General features: G+C 41.2%; 3 protein-coding genes across 6 annotated transcripts in view; 2 read left to right on the forward strand and 1 right to left on the reverse strand.

The window, feature by feature from the left end:
* KPNA1 (karyopherin subunit alpha 1) overlaps positions 1-6,413 on the forward strand; it is a 62,432-nt gene extending 56,019 nt beyond the window's left edge. Inside the window, exon 15 of the transcript XR_007509101.1 lies at positions 4,181-6,413. The gene's annotated coding sequence lies outside the window, so the exon portion shown is untranslated. The remainder of the gene's footprint in view (positions 1-4,180) is intronic.
* FAM162A (family with sequence similarity 162 member A) lies at positions 493-10,329 on the reverse strand. Its single transcript, XM_049825016.1, has 5 exons — positions 10,002-10,329; positions 8,886-9,011; positions 6,470-6,578; positions 3,183-3,291; positions 493-1,399 (listed from the first exon to the last, which is right to left on the reverse strand). Exons 1-5 carry the CDS (start codon positions 10,264-10,266, stop codon positions 1,304-1,306), a joined length of 705 nt encoding a protein of 234 aa, XP_049680973.1. The 5' UTR covers positions 10,267-10,329; the 3' UTR covers positions 493-1,303.
* On the forward strand, positions 10,299-20,993 carry MIX23 (mitochondrial matrix import factor 23). Of its 4 annotated transcripts, none has more exons than XR_007509104.1 (6): positions 10,299-10,368; positions 11,211-11,336; positions 11,851-11,997; positions 15,352-15,411; positions 18,988-19,101; positions 20,908-20,993. XR_007509104.1 is itself a non-coding variant. In XM_049825012.1 (5 exons), the coding sequence occupies exons 1-5, from the start codon at positions 10,318-10,320 to the stop codon at positions 19,036-19,038; spliced, it is 435 nt and encodes a 144-aa protein (XP_049680969.1). In that variant the 5' UTR covers positions 10,299-10,317; the 3' UTR covers positions 19,039-19,281. The 4 variants fall into 4 exon arrangements, 2 of the variants coding, with proteins under 2 accessions (XP_049680969.1, XP_049680970.1); XR_007509103.1 differs by lacking the exon at positions 20,908-20,993 and adding an exon at positions 20,418-20,527; XM_049825012.1 differs by lacking the exon at positions 20,908-20,993 and having other exon boundaries at positions 18,988-19,281.
* The last annotated feature ends 187 nt before the right edge of the window (positions 20,994-21,180 follow it).

Genomic DNA, 21,180 nt, shown 5'->3' on the forward strand with positions numbered 1-21,180 from the left:
TCCTGGGAAATAACATAGTTTCGAGCAGTCCTGACAGTTCCACTCTACATTTCCTTCCAAAGGAACTGAAAGGAGGAAGAAAAATACTGTCTCCAGTTGCTGCAGGCTGTTCAGCATGAATGTTATGTGACTCTTCTGGGATGAATGCCAGAAATAGGACTGTTGGGAGTTGCTTTTTGCAGGTATTACTGGGTCTGCTACTTCTAAAACTTCAGGCAGACAATCTTTAAGTGGGCTAGTATCATGAAGCACACATGATGATTTAAAAGGAGGGAAAAATGCAAATAAATCTAAATAAGGTTTGGAAAACAGCTTTGCAGCAGAGAGCAGGAATGCCTGATTGACTTTTTTGTACTCGTGTGCCTCCAGTGAATGAATCTGGTAACATAGGTTGAAGCTGTTGCTCAGTATTTCTCAAAATAATAATCTCTGTTCCTTAGATCAGATGTTCTCTCAACTCACTAGCAGCTCTGGTATAAAAACCCTTAGGTTGTCATCTGCAACACACTGGTTCTCTGCAATGCCATTTCACTTTTGATCTTGCTCCTCTTTTTATCAAAGGCAGGCAGTTCTTCACAAAAAGTAATCCTTTACTTAAATGCAGCCAGAATATATTGGACCTGGACCAGGTAAGCAGAGTTTTTAATAACTTAACGATCCTTTTGATGATGTTAATGCAGGTCACACAATCATTCTTGACTCAAGGGCTCCCCAAAATAACTGTTCTCTCTTGCACAAAGAGGAACATACAGAATATTTGAAGCAGCCAGTAACAATATAGAATACATATAGCACCATTCTTCCTGAAGGAACCTTGGAGGGACGTGAAATAGTCAGTGATAGCAGATGACAGCCCAGTGAAGGTATTTTTTATGTACAAGTGGAAACCAAATAGGCTGTCCTTTTGTGTCCCACTTACATTCTCCTAAGGAAGTGGTTAGTAAGAGCATAAGACTTCATAAGAGAGGCTGGTACCAAGAATGCAGGTACAACTCCTGCAGTCTTTTAAAAGACACTTAGTCTAGTGCATAGCACATGTGAGAAACAACTATTCTGTCTGTCCAGTTTGCTCACTTGTCCTGTTCCACTAACCAGGAAAAAGAGACTTAGGAAGAAAGGGGAGGTTTTTAGAAAAAGAAAATAGGTATTTCTGGTTTTATTAATTACAGGATAATGTATTCATTCTTTCTTGAACATGAGAGTACAGAACTAACATACAGGAAAGATGTGACTATACCCTCCTTCCAGTGCTGAAAAGGACTCAGCTTTTCTTTCCCAGTCCTTGGTCTCTTCATTTTCTCCTCTAAGATTTAGCAGCTGTACTCCGAGCAGCTTCCTCTCTCCATTGAGCTTTCTTCTCCAAGTTTATGCTTGTAAGAGATTCATTCCTTTTTATAGCCTACAATATAATGACAAAGCAAGAGCAGAAGGTATCACCTAAAGGACCACAAAGATGAAACTTGAATCAAGTTTACAAAATATCTGGCCTATCCTTACCAAGGCATAGTTCTGTCAGCTTTAATGTCAGGAAGAGAGAGGGTTAAAATAAAACATCCAGAGACTATTTTGGCTTAAACACATTACTTCTCTGGGAATAAATTAAACCCTTTTGTTAAGGCACTAGAAGATATATTCTGTGCTTCTGGTCAGTATTTAATACTAATCTCTCATCTTCAGAAGTCAGAGGTACTGGAAACAAATCAAAAGTTAAACTTAATAGATTCCAGCTGCTGTGAAAACAAGGGTTCCAAAGCAGCTGTCCTCCTCTCTTTCTGGTGTTTGCATTCATACTAGTACAATATAAGAGGAAAATGTTCTGGGAATTGTCAGTGTTTGATCTCCTCTGCTAAAGCCAGTGAAAAACCTTTCCACTGTTTTGTTTCAGAGTGCTGCATCCTTTTCATTTTCATAGGTGAATGCTGACACAAATGTCACTTGACACTTCAGTAGTTCACAGTGCTGAGGTTGAGACTGTTACTAGTTTTAAGGTTTCTCTAGAACCCTTAGTAGTCTACAGAAACAAGTTTGAACATTGTTATCACAAGAACTGGTTCAGAGAAAGGCAGCACACAAATAAGGTTCTGCCCATCCATGTAGGTGCTTTAAGCTTAGGGTTTTCTGCTTCCAGTCATCCTTAAAAGAATGTAGTGGACTGTGTTTCTGTTACCACTGTGCTTTTTATCCAAAGTAACATGACAATAAGCTGCACAGATTATATTCACATTCCTTGACTTTAAGACTAATGCTGCCAAGAGGCTTTAGCTTGGCTTCAGTATACAAAAAGCGCTCCTTGCTTCTTTACAGAAATACCTCAAAGTTAATAGTTCACCAACTGTGTTAAAAAAACATAATATTAAAGCACGACTAACCTTTGCTGCACTTGGAATCTTAAACTTTACTCTCTTCATATGATGCAAATTAAATCATAGACCTAATTCTGCCACATACTGAATTTTGTTGATATCTTGTCAAATTCTATGTGAGGGATGCTCAGCATCTGCAGGACATGGGAGCTTTTCTATGAAATAGTTTTTCAATTCAACAAACAATTTGAGAAAACTTTTTCCATCCACACTACAGGAGGACTATTTTCTAATGCAATTAAAGGGCACAGAATTATTATTGACCATCTCCTCACTGTTTAAAAGACTTTTGAAAATTCTCAAGCCTGTTTGTGGAGAAACACACTCATTTGCTATTTCCATTATATTGATTCTATGAGTGTTGCAGCGTGTAGAGAGGCATTTGTAGCAGGTCCAGTCACTGTATGGGCCCCAGTGGCGCAAGGAGCATTTACCTGCCTACCAGATCCTCACCACAGAAGGTGCTCTTTCCTTTCAAACTCTTGCAGCCCGTCAGGAAAATAAAGGCGTTAAAACAGCGCAAGCTAAAATTAAGTATTGCACTGACAAAAAAAAAAAAGACTTTTTTTTCTTCTTTTCCTTTTAAAGGAAGCATATACAGTCTTAACAGTGACATCACCCTTTCCTGACTTGAGAATTAATCAATGAAGGTCACTTCTGGGGAACTAGATGGACTTAGTTTTAGTTTTTACTCAGTGATAAAATGGAAAAAAACCCCAACCAAACCCGAAACAAAACAGTACTAACAATCCATAAGAGGAACTGAGGAGTTTATGTGAAGATTGATTTGCACTCACCAGCCAAAAAATCTGTGCTTACCTGCTTCCCTTTAATCACCATGACTATGCATCCCAGTATTGTCAAGGCAATCATTACATAGCTGATCTTCACACGCAGTGTGGTCTTTGCTGCTCTGATTGTTTCAATCCTCAAGAAATAATAATAAAAGAACAGACTCATTATGAGAGACCCAAATAAATCATTTGGCTAATTCTTTAATTTCTCCTAGCATGCTCTCTGTAATTTGTATAATGCTAACAGTACTTGGCTCTTTTCACAAAAAGGTTTTAGAAGAATGGGAAAGGCTTATCCCCAGCTACCTTGGGAGATACTTGGTCACAAAGACATTCCTTTCAAAGTTGGAAACAAACCCAACATTTTTAACTTCAGTTATATAATTGTTAAGAGACAACATTGCCTTTCCAGACCACTGGACTGCAACGCAAAGGATGAAGGCTGCAGTATTTGAGTATGGATGTTCACTATGGAGAGGACAGGAAAAAGAGAGGGAAGGTTTTACTAATACAATGTTTTTCTTAATGCTAGCTCCCTCTGTGCTCACTACCACCTTCCAGTATCTGCAAAGCCATCCATATTAGAACCGTGGTGTATTTAACATTGTTAAAACATGGCATTTTCACTTGATAGCAGAATCATGGTAAAAAACATTTGTCAGCAGGAATAAAATACATAGTGTTTAACAGTTGGGAGTTTCTTGGGCAGAGGGAAGCATTATCACAGCTTAATTCTTTCTGCCTGAATTTCAAAATAGTTTCATTTATTACATAGTCTATTTTCGAGCAGGAGGGCTTCCTCTACTACAGGATTTCATCATGCTATAGATGACATACTGGCTGCTGAATATAATACTCCTCCGAAATTCTGAATAGGACTTGGTAAAAGACTAGTGATTACCACTTCCCTCCTGCTAGAGTAAATAGTCTTAAGGTAATCTAAGGAGGCATGGAGGATTGTAAGCTTTCCAACATCAGCTTTGGACAGAGGACTCCTTTAAATCTTTCTGGTTTTTATTTCAGGGGCCTTATCTAGCCACACCAGTAGCTATACTACTCCTTCGGGAAACCTGTTGCCTAGTCTGCTGTTATCTTTTAAAAACCAGAAATGTTCCACAAGAAGAGTATCAGTTATTAAAGCCTTCCAGCTGCACATGTGGTGAGTCAAAACAAAAAAATAATTTATTTTAAGTTGGGTTAAACTCTGAAGATCATTCTACCCAAATGACATCTCAGTTAGTTACAGCAAATTTAAAGTTCATGTTAGAGATACCAATACAAGAAGGGCCAGTGAAGCATAATGATTTCAGATGTGATTTCCACAATAACCAAAGACCTAAACCCTACATGTGTAACTCCCCTTGCAGAATTTAGAGCAGTTGACTCCCTTCTCAAGGGTCTAATATTCTCATTGATTAAATTTGGCATATTATAAAATTACAGATGACTAGAAAAGCATCAACATCATGTGATGAAAGAATGCATGAAACTAGGTAACTATACCCCAGACTATCATGGATAGTGGATTTAGTGGAACTGGGAAATTACCACTGCACAGAAACATGAGTGAATATGGTATCTTTTACCACCTTGTGACCCTTGTACTTAGAGGAAAAAAGATACTGAAGGATCCATGATAGTTCAACATGGTAAATCACATAGGGCCTGAGAATTGAAGAGAGTTTTGTCCTTGTTTTTGAAGAGGAGGGCAAGAGTGATTTGATCACTGTTTCAAAGTATTGATAGAAGATTTCTGATCACAGGGAACATGTCCATCTGCCATGAAACTAATAGTTAAATTTAGCTTCCAGGTTATTTGTTTCTGGTAATAATCTGCAATGAACAAATTGGGCGCAAGCTGCAATTAAGTTGAAATGCACAGAAGTGGGATTTAAAAACTTCATTAGTTAATTTAAGTACCTTAGATGTGTTAGAGTATACAAGAGGAAAAGGTAGTTATCTGGACACAATTTGCATTTTAAATCAATTCAGTGGCCAAGATGAACATTTGTTTAATAAATGAGTTACTTCTGATCACCACATCTTACAAGATTACCAAGTTATATTGCAAGCCACTCTTAATTCAGCTCAGAACAGGAAAACAAGCTTTTGTGCTTTTATAGTTCTCAATCGTCTTCTCAGATTTGGCTGAACTATTTGCCTAAATAAAAAAAAAAAAAAAAAAAAGAATTCCCTATGCATTTGCAGAAATGGTCAGCTTTTATCAGAAGTTGGTTTGTCCTCTCAATAAACCACTGAAATGACTTGAATCGCTCTGCTAGCTCTGTTTTCTTAAACACGCTCATAACAAGCATTTGGTGTGCAAAAATACATGAACTGACAATTTAGTAAAGTTTTAATAATTTACACCTTTGTGTAAATGTAATTTTAAGAAAAATGATTCAATACAAAATTGAAGAATTCTTTTTTAACAGTATTTATCCATTGTGATACGTTTAGAAAAAACTTAAGATACATGGGTGGATTTTCAATTCCTGTATGGTGCATCCAAACAGAATATCTTTAGAGGCCAGCTACATAGTTTGCTTACCCAAGTAGTACAAGATTTACTCTATCTTTTTAATGTAAATAAATACATATATTTAAAAGCATTACAAGCATGTTTTAAATAACTATACTACCACCAGGAACATTTTTTTAAACTAATAATCACCTGTTGTTGTTAAGTTTAATCTTCATTTTAGATAGACAAACTAGAACATCCAGTTTTATTTTCTACTTTTCACACAGGGCAAAGCATTGACATTTGGACTCCGCCAGCAACAGGGAAATTTTGACTATATATATTTTTTGTTAGGGAGCCTTTCCACTGTTTGTTAGTTTAGATTGCAAGAGTAAAGAAAGTTGGCCCATGCCCTCTATAGACATTCATTAATAAATATTTTAAATGAGCTTCAGTTATTTTATAGCTGTATCGTGAAAGTTGCACACAATGGGAGACTGACATATAAAGAAAAGCACTAGAAAAAGCTCACTAATATTTGCAAAAAAGCTTTTTTGATTGGGAGAGAAGAGTAAAAATTAACTGATTTGTGATGTTTTTCTAATGAAACAACTGATAGATGCTGGTCATCCCTTCAGAAAAAAAAATCAAAAGGGACATATTATCTCAGCAATACAGAATTGCTCAGGTCATCTCATCTACAAGACGATAGACCAAACAAAGCAGTGTAAGATTTTTTCAGCTGTGAAAACCCATTCCATTTAAGAAAAGTTATTCTGGAGTTACATTCAAGTAACTTACTCCTGTGTAGACAACGTCTCTTTTACAGCTTCAAAACTGGCACTTACGAGACAGTCTCTGGTATATCCTCTGGTTTTTTGAAATGGCCTGCCCACAACAAAAATCTTTTCTCCCAGTCTGTAGGCTTGTGTCCAGGCACCCTCAAAGGAGACCGACCTAAAAAAAACCCCAACGAAATGCACAAACAAACAAAACCCAAAAAACACCAAAAACAACAGTCAGAGAAGCTGAATTGCCACAGCTGTAATGAGACCAATTAGGGTAAGCAATGCAGAATTTTAAGTAAGATTGCTAGAGTTGGTTAGGGAACCAAAAGTATATCACAGTCAGATTAACAAACCTGTAAGTATAGACTAAACTGAGGCCATGTAATGAAAGCCCAATCTTGCCCAAGACCTCCGTATTTGTAGCTCTAAATTTGTAGAACCTGATCCAGCATCTAAGCTTCCTAAGGTGCTGTGATATTACAGTTTTCCTATTACATTTAAATTAGTTAAAAAAAATTAAAAAAATCAAATGGAACTGCTACAGAAAAGCCAATAAGCTGCACCATTACATCACAGAATGTTAGCTTTTCCAGGCGGTGTGAGATTTTATCTTATCTGGAGATATAAACAAACAGATGACCATAGGCAAAGATTAGTCCCTTAATTTTCAGCTCAGTCTTTCAAACTTCATATACAAAATATTCAGAATGTAATGGGGGAAGGTTTCCGTACATAATATACCATTAAAATCTAGCAAACAAAGTGTAAAGATAGACAGCTTTTTTTCTTTTTTTTAAACAATGGGAGGTATCCTGTATGGATGTGTGCTGCCTCATGGATTCATGAATTATCTAGGAAGTAGGGTGGATACACAGTTTGCTGACAACACTAAGTTATTCAAAAACATAGAGAAGAGGGCTATGTGCAAAGAGCTGCAGGGCTTCAGAATCCCGAGTCCATGAGATGGCCCATGAAACCCCACGTATATGAACAGGAAGCAATTCCAGTTCACATACAAATGGCAGACTCTAACCTAACCATTATTGCTGAGGAGCAAGTCCTCGGGGTTTCATAGAGTTTTTGGCAAAATGTTCAGGAATAGTGAGAAAGGGAAACACCATTACTAGCAATGATTAGGAACACAGACCAACACAAAAGCATTACTACGCCATTGTATAAAACTGTGACTCCAGCATTTTGAAAAGCATGTGAAATACTGATCCCTCATCTCAGAAACAGCTGAAATAGAACGGGCACAGCGAAAACTGGTAAGGATGACCAGAGGGATGGAATGGCCACCATAAAAGAAACAGTATCATAGACTTGAGACCCTCTGGCCTGGAAAAGCAGTAATTGAAGCTCCCTCCAGCACAACAGAGGGCACCAGAATCAGAAGTGACATTAGGAGTGTAAGTTACAATGAGCAGGTCCTGTTTTGGAAGGGGTCCTCAATCAAGGACATCAGATTGAAAAAAAGCACACCATCAGGTTTAAAAACAAACACAAAACTGTACTTGTTTTCTCGCAGCACGGTTCAGCTGAGGAGTTCCTTCTCAGAGAACGTGGATGCTAAAAATATGTCCAGCTTCAAGAGACTGGACAAATTTATGAAAGAAAAATCCAATAAGGAACATTAAACACAAAGACGCCACCTCTGGGACAGCAGTCTAGGGGAGAAACATTATGTTTGCCCTCTTTCTATACTCTTCCTTAGATCCTTGCCATTCCTATTAGTCATCGCAAAAATGTATGGGGCCTCCTTTACTGGCCGCTACAGGAGACATCACACTGTTATGGAGACCTTTGGTCTTACCCAGTACAGCTGCGTTATGTTTTTAACACAGAGGTATGCAAAATGTTTCACGTCTGTATGCTCCTTTTATTCTAGCATCAGTAGGCCATGAAGTGAATCTGTTATACAGGAAGTCTGATTAGAGCATTGTAACTGTTCCCTATATAGTGAAAAAATGTTTCATGGCCTGAGCTTTACTTGACCAACTCCACCCTTAAACATGAACCAAGCCAGTCATTCAGACTGACTCCCTCCTGCAGGACATGTTCAATTTTGTGAACAGCTGGAGTTGGTTGTACTATGAAAAACTGCAGAAGTATTTTAGCTTGTACAACATTCCTAAACATCGGTAGTTTACATTGGGGTTGAACAGTCTGTTCTAGAGCACAGCTGAAGAGCCTCAGCGTAGGACTGCACATCAAATAAGATACTAGTGACCTGCTACAAAGTGAAAGCTGTGTTACTGTCACAAGAAGAAATATTGACCCCTGGCTTTGTTAGAAAACAAGATTTTATTGCTAAATCTAGTGCTCAGTTTTTCAGTCTAAGGATCAGAATTCCCTCTCACAAAATCAGGAATATTAGCATCTATGTCAGCCAAATTCCTGTTCAGATGACTGCAGCCGGGATATCTAAGTATTTCGTGGCACAAAACATAGCATGACTGTTATCAAAAACTCTTACTTCTTGGCTGAAGTTGACTTTGTTCCTGGGATTTAATGCAAAGCCGCCTGCTTGTCTTCGGATCCACTCCTTTAGTCATCCTCAGAATTGAGGGAATATTTCTTCCCAGCAGTTTAACAGCCCTATCTGGAAGAGAAAGCAGAGGAAGCAAAGGGGCCAAATCTAACTCAGAATAGTAGAGAGTGAGACTACTACTAGCTTTTAAATGGAAGTGGTTGATTTTTTTAAACGCAAGAGAAAGAAGAAAGAAAAACAGTAGGTACAAATCTAGTATTATGCAAGAAGCGTCAGATTTAGTTGTAACAGAGCCTACCAAAGAAATTAAAGCTTGTCTATAAGCTATGACTTGAGCTTGCCCATTAACCTTATTTCAAAAAATGGGAATGCAAGATTACAGCCTACTAGCAATTTCTAAACCACAACGCACATCACAACTTCAAGGAACTTATCTATTCATATGCTGCAGATATACTTTTGGACACTGCAATTTTAAGGACCGCACACCAGCATTCTACCAATCTTGTCACATCCCAAAAGCGAGTCGCAGACTTGACAGAGTCAAGAAAAAAGCCAAAAAAAGCAAAATCTTGCCATATTGAGATACCTACTTTGTAGTGTATTAGAAAAGGACAGGGCACCCTATCTATGAAAACATACTCTCAAGAAAGAGCTTCTAATTCATTAATTAATAGAATGAAAGAATTCTGAGGGGGAAAAAATACTTTGAAAGGCAAAAGGGGACTTTTAAACATAGAAATTGACTTATGTTTTCCTTCCTTATGCTAGCCGAAAACGTCTCTCCTACGAGAAACAGCTGCCCTTTACACTCCAGCTCTGAAAAAAAATAAACATACATTTACAGCCGACCCACCTCCCCAAAAGAAACCACCCAGCCTTCAAGCCTTAACGCCCATCGGACACAGACGCTTCACCTCAGCCCTCCCACACCACCCGGGGGGAGGGGGGGGGTGTCCCGCCACCTCCGGGGGTCCCACCGGCCTGCTCGGGCCTGACAACGCCGCCTTAGTGTGGGGGGGAACCGGCGGGCAGCCCCCGAGCCTCCCCGAGCGGCGGTGGACGCCTGTGTGTGTGTGTGGAGGGGGGGGTTTCACTCACCGGCGCGTCCCCACATGGCGCGGCCTCCCGCCCCGGCGGCGTTCCCTAGGCCCTCCCCGGCTCCCCTCAATGTCACCGCTGGGCCGGCGTCCCGTCCCGCCCCGGCTCCGGGATTGGAGAGCGGTGAGGCGGTGAAGGCGGCCCGGGCCGCCGGTGTGGGACACCCCGGCCGTGAGGGGGCCGCTCCGTCACGGGTGTGGGGGAGAAATGGGCGCCCGCCCTCAAGCAGGCCCCGCCCCGCCCACCGCCGTGCCGTGCGCGTCATCCCGCCTCCCCTCTTGGATTGGCCGCCGCCGCGGCCCTCGGCCTTTCTAATATGGCGGCGCCCACCGGAGCGGCGAGCTGTGAGGACTTCGCCGAGTTTCAGGTAACCCGCCTCGGGCTGGGGAGGGAGGGAGCGAGGAAGGGGGGGAGAAGCGCGCTCCCGTCGCCTCCTCCTCATCTTCATCCTCCTTCTCCTCATGGAAACGCTGCGCGGCCCCGAGGGAGCGCGGGCGGGTGGCGAGGTCACCCCTCCCCACAGCGATCGGGATGCGGCGGGAAGGGGGGGGGGGGAAGGGTCCGGCCTTCTCCTCAGCCCCAGCGGCGGGAGCGCGGTGGTCTCTGACAGGGAGGGAGGCCGGGGGGGGGGGATCCTCTTCCCGGGGGGGGTCCCGCGGCGTGGGTGCCTTCCTGTTGTTTAAGGGAAGGTGAAGTACGGCGCGGGTCTTCGTGTGAGGGGGTCGGCGGAGGTGGGGGCACCTGACTTCTTTTCTTAAACATCTTCTCCCCTCCCCCCCTTCAAAACTGTGTTTGGTTTTGTTGTTTGGGTTTTTTTTAATTTTAAGTTTTCCGTTTTGCTGCAGGTCGTGCCCAGTTTGCCGCCTGGAAGCGTTAACGGGAGGGGAAGGGGCCTTGGGGAGGGTGGTGGGTTTCCTGAGGGAATCGGGGCCAGCAGGGCCGGGGGGGGCTCGGGGGGTTGTTAGTTACTCAGCACTGACTAGTTCTGACCCCCCCCACCTCGGCCTTTGCTGCTAAGGAGACTAGTTGGTTTGCAGCGCATACCCCTGCACAGAAACGGTTCATTTGGTGCAGGGTCTTTTTGGTGTTTGTAAGCAGTCTACTTAGTTTTCTATTAAAAGGCTTAATCATGCAAATTTTCTTGTAGTAGGCTTTTCTCAGAGATATAAGCAAATTAAAAAAAAAAATTATTTTTTTTTTTTAATACAGGAGTTGCTCAGGGTGATGAGGACGATTGATGACAGAATTGTCCATGAATTAAACACTACAATTCCAACGGCTTCCTTTGTGGGGAAAATTGATGCCAGCCAGACGTGTAAAGAGCTGTACCAGTCTGTGAGTGTGCGCTCCTTCAACTTTCAGCACAATTCCTGATGTTTTATTAATGTGCAGTGACCAGTAAAGCATCTTCAGTTTTTAAGGAAACCACTGCCTTTATATGTTGTGCTTTATGTGTCTGTAACTGACATGCTTGACAACTCTACGCTTCTAAACCACATGCACATAACAGCTACTTCAGTTTAAAACCACGTGGGGAACTTAATTTGTTCCGCAATACCGATCCTTTGAGGTACACTGCGTTAGCCTAGCCCACTTCTTTCTTTTAAAAATGGGTGCTAGCATGCATTTTGTGCTACTTTACAAGACTCTTGCTCATGTGTATCTTTGACTTTTGATCAGGTTGGTAGCTGCTGCTCAAAGCAGTGTTGCTTCCAACATCTGAATTATAGAGTCAAAGGGATTTCTATAGGCACAGCAATACCTTGACTTTAGTCTCTCTTTTAACTTGTAACTCAGAGGTTTTTATTCTCTGCTGAGTTGTTGTGACATTCTTTCTTTCCCCGCTTAGTTGATGGATGCTCACACCAGCAGAGAGAGAATCATCAAAAACTGCATTGCTCAGACTTCCAGTGTAGTGAAAACTCTCAGAGAAGAGAGGGAAAAGGCCCAGGATGACGTAGCGTTATTAAAGCAACTCAGGAAAGAGCAGACAAAGGTGAGTGGTGGAGCTTTTTAGAAATCGCTTAGAGAGGAAGAAGAGGGTATCTTTCCCAAGTGGAAAGACCAGTGTGATGGAGAGAACCTGGAGTGGATCCTGACTCAGGCAGTCTTCTCTGAGGTTCTTGTTGGCTGGGTTTGTGAGAACCATTTCCCCTAGCCCTCAAGACAGATTAGCTTTTATCCTGCAAGTGGAGCATTTTCTGAGATCCTGTTAAACAAATGCTGTAGAAAAACATGTGTACTTCCCCATGGTGGACTCTAACCTTTGCTGACTAACACCACATAGCATACAATTTACCTGGGGCTTGCTTGGTCCTTTCAGAATGCCTGAAGGTTCATTATGTTTTGAGATTTTGTAAAACGAGTATATCTTACTCAGTGTGTTAACTGGAGTTCCTGTCCTCTATAAGGAGCTACCAGGCAACCTTGAATTCCACTGAACCAACTTTTTTGTTGTTTAGTATTTCTTGGATTAATTTTTTGAGTACCTTGTGATGGTGTAAGAGAGACTTCTGGGTTTACATAAGGAATTTTAATATGCAAAACATTCTGTCAACCTTCTGGCCTCTGGATGGAAAGTGTACTTCACCAGAGGTGAGCAGAGGTGATCTAGACAGAGTATCAGAAGTGGAGAAAGGAACCCCGCTGAAGTTCTTGCTGCCATTCCAGGGCCCCCTTTGTAGGGGAGGGGATACTGCAGGTGTAGCTCTAGGAGTGGAGACTAGTAGGGATGTGAACTCTTCCATTGATTTCTCTTCCAGACCTGCCTCCGTATGGCTCGTGTTCCATACCATATGCTTGCAGCACATACCAAATAAGACTGCTTGCTTATTGCTTTTTTTGCATATGCTGCCTAGGTGTATCTGTTGTGTTCAGCAGTTTAGTGAGCCTTCCTCTGTTGAGGGCTGTCTAACCAGGGTTTCTAAAATGGTGCCTTTGAGTTTCCAATGTAACAGTGAGTTCTTCTTATAATAGCCAGATGTTTTACCATCATATATATACACACACACATATATATATATATATATATGGCCCTATATCCTGGGTGCAGCTTTCTCTGCTGCAGTCCTATGAGACTTGAAGAGATGGGTCTTGAAATTTTGCTTTTGCAGTGCTGAACTACCTCACTTACTGCTGTACTTCCAAGAGGAGCCTATTGTAGCCCCTGTTTCAAAGAGCAGTTGAAGCAAAAGAGCTTCCTGAGGGGATGATTTGAACTCAATGTGATTTTTCCCAGGCATTGAGTGAACAGTTTGTTCATGTGCTTTTCAGAGAAGTGCTCTGTCCTGAGCTCAGATTTAAAGAACCGGGTGGCAGCAAGTGGTTTTATTCTTCAAGCCTCACTTATGGAACTGCTAACAAGCATCCATCTTAGTTTGGAAAACTACAATGGTAGCTTAGTATTTCCTACGAATTTTGTTTGCAGAGCCAGTTCTTTAAATGACTTAATTGCTGAGCCCCAAACCTATCATTGAAACCACTAGGAGGATCACAATGATAATGTTTAATAATTGGAGGTGATTTCAAGTATTAAAAGCAATCCATGATTTGGAAACATCCCAGAAATCTTTTGATGAAATGATCTCAAATTTGCACTTGGACTTTGAGGTGTCCATAGGGTGCCTGCTTCCTCCTACATTTAAGATCATGCATTTCAAATGTATATTCACTTGGTTGCAATCTTGTTGTGTTTCTCTCAGCCTGCTAATGGTACAAATTGGAGGACTTTATCCAAAATTATTACTTTGGGGTCATTGAATAAGAAAACTTTGAGTAGTGTCAGTCTAGCAGCCAATTCTTTTAATCCACGTACATTAAAACATCACTTGATTGTTGTATTAATTTGTTATCATCTTAGTTTACTTGAATGAAGTGTCATAAAATTTCCAACCAAAAAAATTGTGGAAATCCCAAACATACAGCATAATGGTTATTAGCTTTATCAAGCAAATTAGTAAAGCTTGTTAAAATATCAGAGCATGTTTTAAAAACAACAGCAACCCCCCCTGTATAGCCATGTTGACTGATACTATATTGCTGTTCAGGTCTGCAACTCTAAGGAAAAGGCTAAAATAGTAGTTTTGCTTAGGCTTGGCTTCAAAGGCAATTAATGTCACAGTCCAGGTGATTGTAAACCTATTCACATACTCCAGCAGGAAAAACCTTTCTTTGAACTGCTACAGATCTTCTGAGTGGTTATTTTATAGAGACTAATGCTGGTCATCTAGTCACTCTGTGGATGTTGGATTGTCATTTCAAACAGTTTGAAGTCCTGTTGAGTAGGTAAAAGTCTATCCAACAACTGTAGTAGCTGTGTATGTCTGGACATCTTACTTGGAAGGTTTTTGATGCGATTGCTGTCTTGGCTTGCACCTGTTCACCATCTCTCTAATTGGAATCATGCATTTAAAATGGATAAGCTCTGATTCTTAGTCTGTTGTGTTAAAGACTGTAACAAAAATACATCCTAAATGTACGTAGGCAAAAATGGCAGATGGTTTCTTTTATCTGCTACTATTGCTTCAGGGCCTTGTGGCAGGGTCAAATTACCACAGGTCACCTAAACACATCTGTCACACCTGCCCCTTGGAGTTTCTAATAGGTGCGAAACAAAGAGATTCTTGCATTTCTCATGGGTCGAGTGAGTGCTCAAGAACTGTATATTGTGGTAGTTCTTGCCAGAGCTTTTGCATCTGTGTAAACCTGATTTGTCCTACTGTGATCTCATAACATATTAACTGGTTCAGATAGCATGAATATCCGTGATCTGTTCTTGTAGACCCTTTTTTGGTCAGTGCACAGAGTAGGCGGCAAAGGAAGTGGAAAGGATCTCTTTATGATCTTAATTCTAAATCCAGCATCTGAGATCTGTGTTGAGTCCTAGCTTTGCTGCCAGCTCCCTGTATGACTCTAGTAATGCATGTGTGGAAGAATGACAACTCAAGGCTGCAGAGCTAACCCCAGCAGTGGCATTCCCTGTGCCAAGGGCTTGAATTAGGCATAGTTATTTTTGTCTGTGAAGCCATTAATGTTAATCTGTTAATTGCTAGCAAATCTTGATGGGCAATATTTAAGAACTGAGCATTAGTAATCAGGAGCTACTTCTGCCAGACTTGCATTGTGAGTTTGCCTTCGCTGTGCCCTTGCAGACTTCAGTCTGCCCCGAGTATTGGCCGAATGGAAGGGCCAGGCTTTCGGAATGATCACACATGCCCTTCAGTTTGCACCATTGGAGGGGACTCGCATCTAGTACTGGGGTTGTGATCTAGTAAGTTGCAATGGTAGTAAATACTGAAGGCTGGAAGGAGGCCTGTTTGACAATAATCTCTTTATCTGTTACTTTCTGCAGTTGAAATTGATGCAGTCGGAGCTGAATGTTGAAGAAGTGGTAAACGACAGAAGCTGGAAGGTACTCAGTCATTTAAAACAGTGATGATGTTCTGTCCCAACAGACAGCCCTGCACTGGAGGTGCAGGACCAATGCCTTGTGAGGCAGGTTAATTGGAAATAGGTGAGAGCAGTACTGGGGGAAATGTTTCACACCAGTCATTTCCTCAGTTCTGGATGCAGATATCAAAGCTTTTCAGTTGCACTGCGAAGGAAAGAAAAGCATCTGATTTAGGGGGGGAAGAAGGACTGTGGAATACTCCCTGTGTAGGTCCCTTCCTCTGCCTTGCCCAGTGGCTAAGGACTTTGTTTCTGTGGTGGCCTGTCTGAAAAGCTTTGCTGGACCTCTAACAATGTCAGAGAGATGAGTCTTTCAAATTTGGCTGTTTGGTACTGATCACGCTTCTGAGCAGAGGCCAGAGGAGGATGGGCTGTGGAAGTTGAACCTCTTCCTGACGGAGCTTCTGCAGGCCTGGACTGATGCTCCCTGGTGCAAAGGGCAGGCTTGCCATTGCTCTCCTGTGTCAAGAGAAGGGGCAGATCACCCTCTGGATTGATGGCCCCAGACGCTATCTTGTTATAAAGTGATCTTAATGCTGAGCTTAAATTCTGAGGTTGCTGTATTCTATCACTGCAGCATTTCACATCTAGCATCCTTTTCTGGTTTGTTGTAGCTTTTCAGAGCTTTCAATACTGTACGGAGAGCCTCTTTCCCTCTCTAAATGCAAAAAGGATTTTTGCAAGTCTGCAGCTCCCTTTTTAATCTCTACTTCAGGACTTTAGTCCCCTAGATTGCATCAGTGTAAGGGCAATACAGCTTTAAGTCTTGCCTGTTCTTGGAGGTCTAGTCACGACAATACAGCTCAATACAGGCTGATTAGATGAACGTTTACACGGTTTTCCACATATGTTTTGCTGTCAGTACTACCTCTGTACTGTCTGAAAAAGCTAATCATACCCTTAAGCTTAATGAATTTTAAACCAGCTCAGATGTGACTAAGCAATGCCACAGCCTTAACAATATGCTGCAGGTCACCAGTGGCAAATATTTTATGACGAGTCTGCTATAGGACAAACCCTGCCCCCAATCTCCATTCCAAAGCCCAGAGTTGGCACCAAACTTAGCACTGATGCCAGTGATGTCCTGTAGCTGCATTAAGCTTTTGCTAGTGACAGAAATGTCTAATTTTTCCTGAAGATGGAGAGTTCATGAACAGTGTGGTACGCATGGTGCAGGGATATTTTAGCCTGCTAGTGTTTAGAGTAGGGCTTGAAGAGAAAAGTATTTCTGGGTTTTACCTCTAGCTCTGCTATTGTCACCCTCTGAATATAGGCATAAATGTCTCATTTAGCTGCCTGTAAAAAATATGTCACTGAAGGAATTGGAACCAACCAGTCATAGTTGTGAACTGAATGCAGTTTATTACATGGGAGTAGTTTGTTTGCAGGTGAGGACCTCCACTCTTTTTTTACTGTTGCAGACTTCTAGTTGGAACGTACACTTATGTATTTACATTAACCTTAACCAACAGAAAACTGATTGCAAAAATCTGATTAGGAAATGGTTATTTTCAAACACTTACTCTGGGTAGCTGTAGCAATAGTGGCATACAGAAAGATGCTGCTTTATAGAAGTGCATGCAGTGGAATTTTGTTTGGCTGATACCAAACAGGGAATTGACTTCCAAAACAAGACACTTGCATTAGTCTCTGTACAGCATCTGCACACTGGAGTTTATCCTTGGAGTGTTTTTCATTAATATGTAAAAGACAGCAAAATCAAACTTCTGCATAGCAACGTGAATGTTAAGTTTTCTCAGGCAGTGTTTTTCCTGTCTGAAAAATGAGAGTAGCACTTCACAGGTAGACCAATGGAGTTAGTTGGCCTGACTAACATGCTGAGATCTGTAGGTCAGTGATCCTAAAAGTAGATGGCAGTATTAGTAAGAATGCAGTATTGATCTTCCTTCCATAGGCTGCAGAGTTACTATTAAAAATGCTTTAAAAGTTTGCATGATAGCAAGCTGGTGTGTTGTTTGATGCAAGAGACCTTTACAGTGTTTTAGAGTATATTTCCAGTACCTTTTAAGACATATATGCCCTTAAAATGTCTTTGACAGACAATGGACAAAAATGGTGCAATTTGCGTAGTATTAAAATGCTTCTGAATGGGAACCCTTTGTGGCTTTTAGTTTCTACAGTTTCCTTCTATCACTTACTTGATCTCAGACCTTTACATACTCTTAACTCTTCCAGAGGCGTCCGTTGCATGTGGTAACGTAGTGGGACAGGCTGGCTGTGTGCATGTGAAACTATATCACCACTTTTGTTTTCTGCAATATGAAGCCGTTTGTAATACATGTCTGTTTCTTAAATTAAATTTGAAAAGAAGTTGAAAATGACTCAAAAATTGTTAAGAATCAATGCTAAAACTAATGCATGCTGCAAACATCACTTTTGCTGAAATTGCCATAGGTTCTGAATTCTGAATAAGATCAGCTGTAGAAGATTCTAGGAAGATACAGTTTAAAATAATGTATTTATATGAAGTGATGCATAACTTATAAAAAATTACAAGACTGCTCACTTTGCATGTGAAGCCAATGGGAGAGTTCATGAAACTTGATATCCTGACGATCACAGGCATTTGGGTCTGAAAAGTCCCTGGACAGCTCGCCAAAATGTGCTCTTGCAGGAGTGCTGGTGGGGGAACTAATAACTGCCAGTGCCTCAACTTGGTGCTAGGTGGTGCTCGTGTCGCTTTTCAGGACACGGTGCCGGACAAAGTTTGGAGCCAAAATGATAAATAACTAAATCGCTTGTAAGGAGCACCTGTAACTTTGGTGTGAGCCTATGTATTGTGCTTTTGATTCAGACTGCCTTACTTTAGTCACATTTATTGACCCTCCTTAGGGTAAGCAGTCTGCTTGACAAGGCCTGCAGTTCAAGCTAAATAAACATGATCTTCAGTCTCTAGTTCTGTGTGCTAAATTTTACCCAGAGAAGATGCCAGAGGTGAGTGAGGTGAGAGCAGTGTGCCCTTTGCAATAGGAGGGCTGGCAGCATCAGCACCTGCGGTCAGATAACCAAAAGCGTGAACGTGGCTTCCAAGAGCCCTTGCACCTCTTCTTAGCTGTCATGACAATGTAAAATGTGTTTACTCAGGAAAGAAAAGAATACAGTGTCCAAATTTGAATGCCAGAGTGAACTTAACAGAACACAGCTGGTCAGGAGCCTTCCACTGATAATTTCCCTCCTTCTTTCTCAAAAAAAAAAAAAAAAAAAAAAAAAAAAAAGGCACCAGCATCTCTGATGATAACAGACTACCAGGATTATGAGCCTGCCTTATCTGAGGGAGGAAACTTTTAGTGCTGTGCAGTCCCCCAGCATCAGGCTGCAAACATTGGATTCACTAAAGCCAGGAGAGAAGGTGAATGGAGACAGATGCCTTGGTAAGTACCATTTATTGGTACAGCAGGGCTGGGCAGCTTGAGATGGGTGCTACATGAAGAGATAGTTGACTGAACTAGCTCTGAAGTTCTGATCGTCTCCTGGATGAGGGCTGATTCGCTTTTGCTCTTCTGTTTTGGTGTCTCAGGTATTTAATGAGCGTTGCCGAATTCACTACAAGCCTCCGAAGAGTCAATGATGTGGGGTATTTTCCATCAAGGTGGTCCATAACCATGAGAGCCGAACTGGAAAGAGACCTTGGGTGAGCTGTATTGGGACCCTCCAGAACCAGTAGAACCCAGTCTTGTTTTGTTTTGGACCTACTTAGCTGAAATCTCAAGGTTGAAATGATTCTCCTGTAATTAAGAGAAAACAACTCATCTTTTGTACAAAATATGTGAACAAATGAGTTTTATAGTATTAAAATAATTTTCAAATGGAATGCGAAACTGGCATCTTTCTTGAACTTCTACAGCTACAGCAGTCCTAGAGGGGAAGAAATGGTAAAAACCAGCTCTGAGCAGGGAGGACAGGGCTCTCCCTGAACTGGTGCTTGCTAAACTATGAGTGAACTTGGTGTGTTTGCGCAAATAATCTACTGAATTCTGAAAGGAAATAAGAATTGCAGAATGATCAGCAAGTGTAGGTTCAGCATCCCTGAAAGTAAGAAGCTACTAGCATTGTTCTGACCTACTCAACACTAGCAGTGTTGGTTCAGAGTTGCATGTGGATACAGGTTTGGCACTGTTCCCACAATGCTGACAAGCAGCATCTGTTGCATACTGTCCTTTGGTCTGTGTTACCAAGTTCTGGATTTTGTCTTTAGATTGGGAACACAGTGTCGATTAAAACCACTTTGGGTTGGATATGATATGTCTCATTCAGGAATGAGACACTTAACTACCCAGTGACCCTATTTTGTCCCTCCTTCTGAACCTTTAATTCTATAGGTGAATTGCATTTGAACTGAGAAAATAGCTGTGCACGCCTGATGCTGTGGATTCTGCCATAGCGTTGTATTTAGAAAGCTTTAATGCAACAACCCTGCAGTAACACAGCATTTAAAAGTGGCTAAGTACAAGGAAAGCAGCATTGCTGTAATTATACCTTGATTTTTTTACTATCTCTAATTGGCTGACAGTCAAATGACAAGGTCTGCTGGGTTGCGAGCTGGTTTTATTACTTAGTGATATGTCTTTAAGAACCATTGAACTTGAACAGAGCCTTAAAAATACAGGCCCCATCTTGCAAACACTTGGAATTCAGTAACCACACTGAAATTACTATATACTCTCACATCCCTAAAAGCTGTGCATATACGGGGGGGGGTAGGAAGTAAGTGGAGGAATGTACCTGTGTTATTGACAGCTGGCAAAAATCTGTGCAGCATCATCTGTTTTACAGTTGTTTGTCCAGCAGAGACTCAAACTACTTGGTGGCCTTTATTTTTAGGCAGCAGAGTCACTTAGCCTCACTTTTCTTTGACAGTGAGGCAGAAATATATTTTAAGTCTTTGAGGATGTAAATCCTAATGTTCAAACTTCATTTTTTTTTTTTTTTTTCCCTTTTTTCCCCAAGGTACTGCAACTGCTCTAAGCAGAACTTTACTCCAGTTGGAGCGCTCGTCTCACTCTTGAAGTATTCTCATTGTTTTTCTGCAACTCTGAAAGCAGAAAACATGTTTGTTCTTCAACTCTTAAATTCTTATAATTGTTTATCCTCGAAGTGGAAATCAAATACTGCTCAGAACTGTGCTGAATTGCCAGTAACCTAATTTCTACAGGAGATGGTCCACTAATGAGATGCTGAGAACAGTTAGTTTTGATTTCAAAGGTAGTACTCTTGATACTGACCTCTAATATAGGCGTCTAAAATATTGGTTCTCTCCAGGGCTTGGATCTACAACTGTGGAGACAAATTATCCTTTTAAGCCAGTTGTATGATAGAAACTTCTGCCAGTGTGTGTAGAATTGTCATCAATACTCTTGAAATTTAAGCTTGTATTGTATTTCTGTAGAAACTAGAGAATGTAATGAGAATTAATCACTGTCCTCCTCTATCCATCCAGATGTTTGCTCAGCTGTTGTGGGAAAACTTCTTCACTTAAGCACATGCTGTGAAAAATGACCTGTGAAATGGATGTGATACATATGCAGATTTTGTTTTTTTGCAGTAGCTCAGCTTAGCATTTGTTATGAGAAAACTATGTAAAAAAATCCCCAACCCCAACATAGCTCTCTTTTTCATTTGAAAAAAAGGCCAAATGAGTAGATCTATACAAACCTGTATGTGAAAAACTTCTCGTACCATAAGAAGACTTCGAAGTCCCAAACATCCCTTC

Source organism: Accipiter gentilis, chromosome 21 (genome assembly GCF_929443795.1).
Source record: "Accipiter gentilis chromosome 21, bAccGen1.1, whole genome shotgun sequence".
NCBI lineage: Eukaryota > Metazoa > Chordata > Aves > Accipitriformes > Accipitridae > Astur > Astur gentilis.

Bases quoted from the DNA above. Each gene is read 5' to 3' on its own strand.
- FAM162A (XM_049825016.1), bottom strand. From the start codon at position 10,266: ATGACGCGCACGGCACGGCGGTGGGCGGGGCGGGGCCTGCTTGAGGGC. The intron at 9,012-10,001 runs GTGAGTGAAACC...TTTCTCTTCCAG, and splicing joins CGCCATGTGGGGACGCGCCG to ATAGGGCTGTTAAACTGCTG. The intron at 6,579-8,885 runs GTAAGAGTTTTT...GGTTTTTTTTAG, and splicing joins AAGTCAACTTCAGCCAAGAA to GTCGGTCTCCTTTGAGGGTG.
- MIX23 (XM_049825012.1), top strand. From the start codon at position 10,318: ATGGCGGCGCCCACCGGAGCGGCGAGCTGTGAGGACTTCGCCGAGTTT. The intron at 11,337-11,850 runs GTGAGTGTGCGC...TTCCCCGCTTAG, and splicing joins GTAAAGAGCTGTACCAGTCT to TTGATGGATGCTCACACCAG. The intron at 11,998-15,351 runs GTGAGTGGTGGA...TACTTTCTGCAG, and splicing joins TCAGGAAAGAGCAGACAAAG to TTGAAATTGATGCAGTCGGA.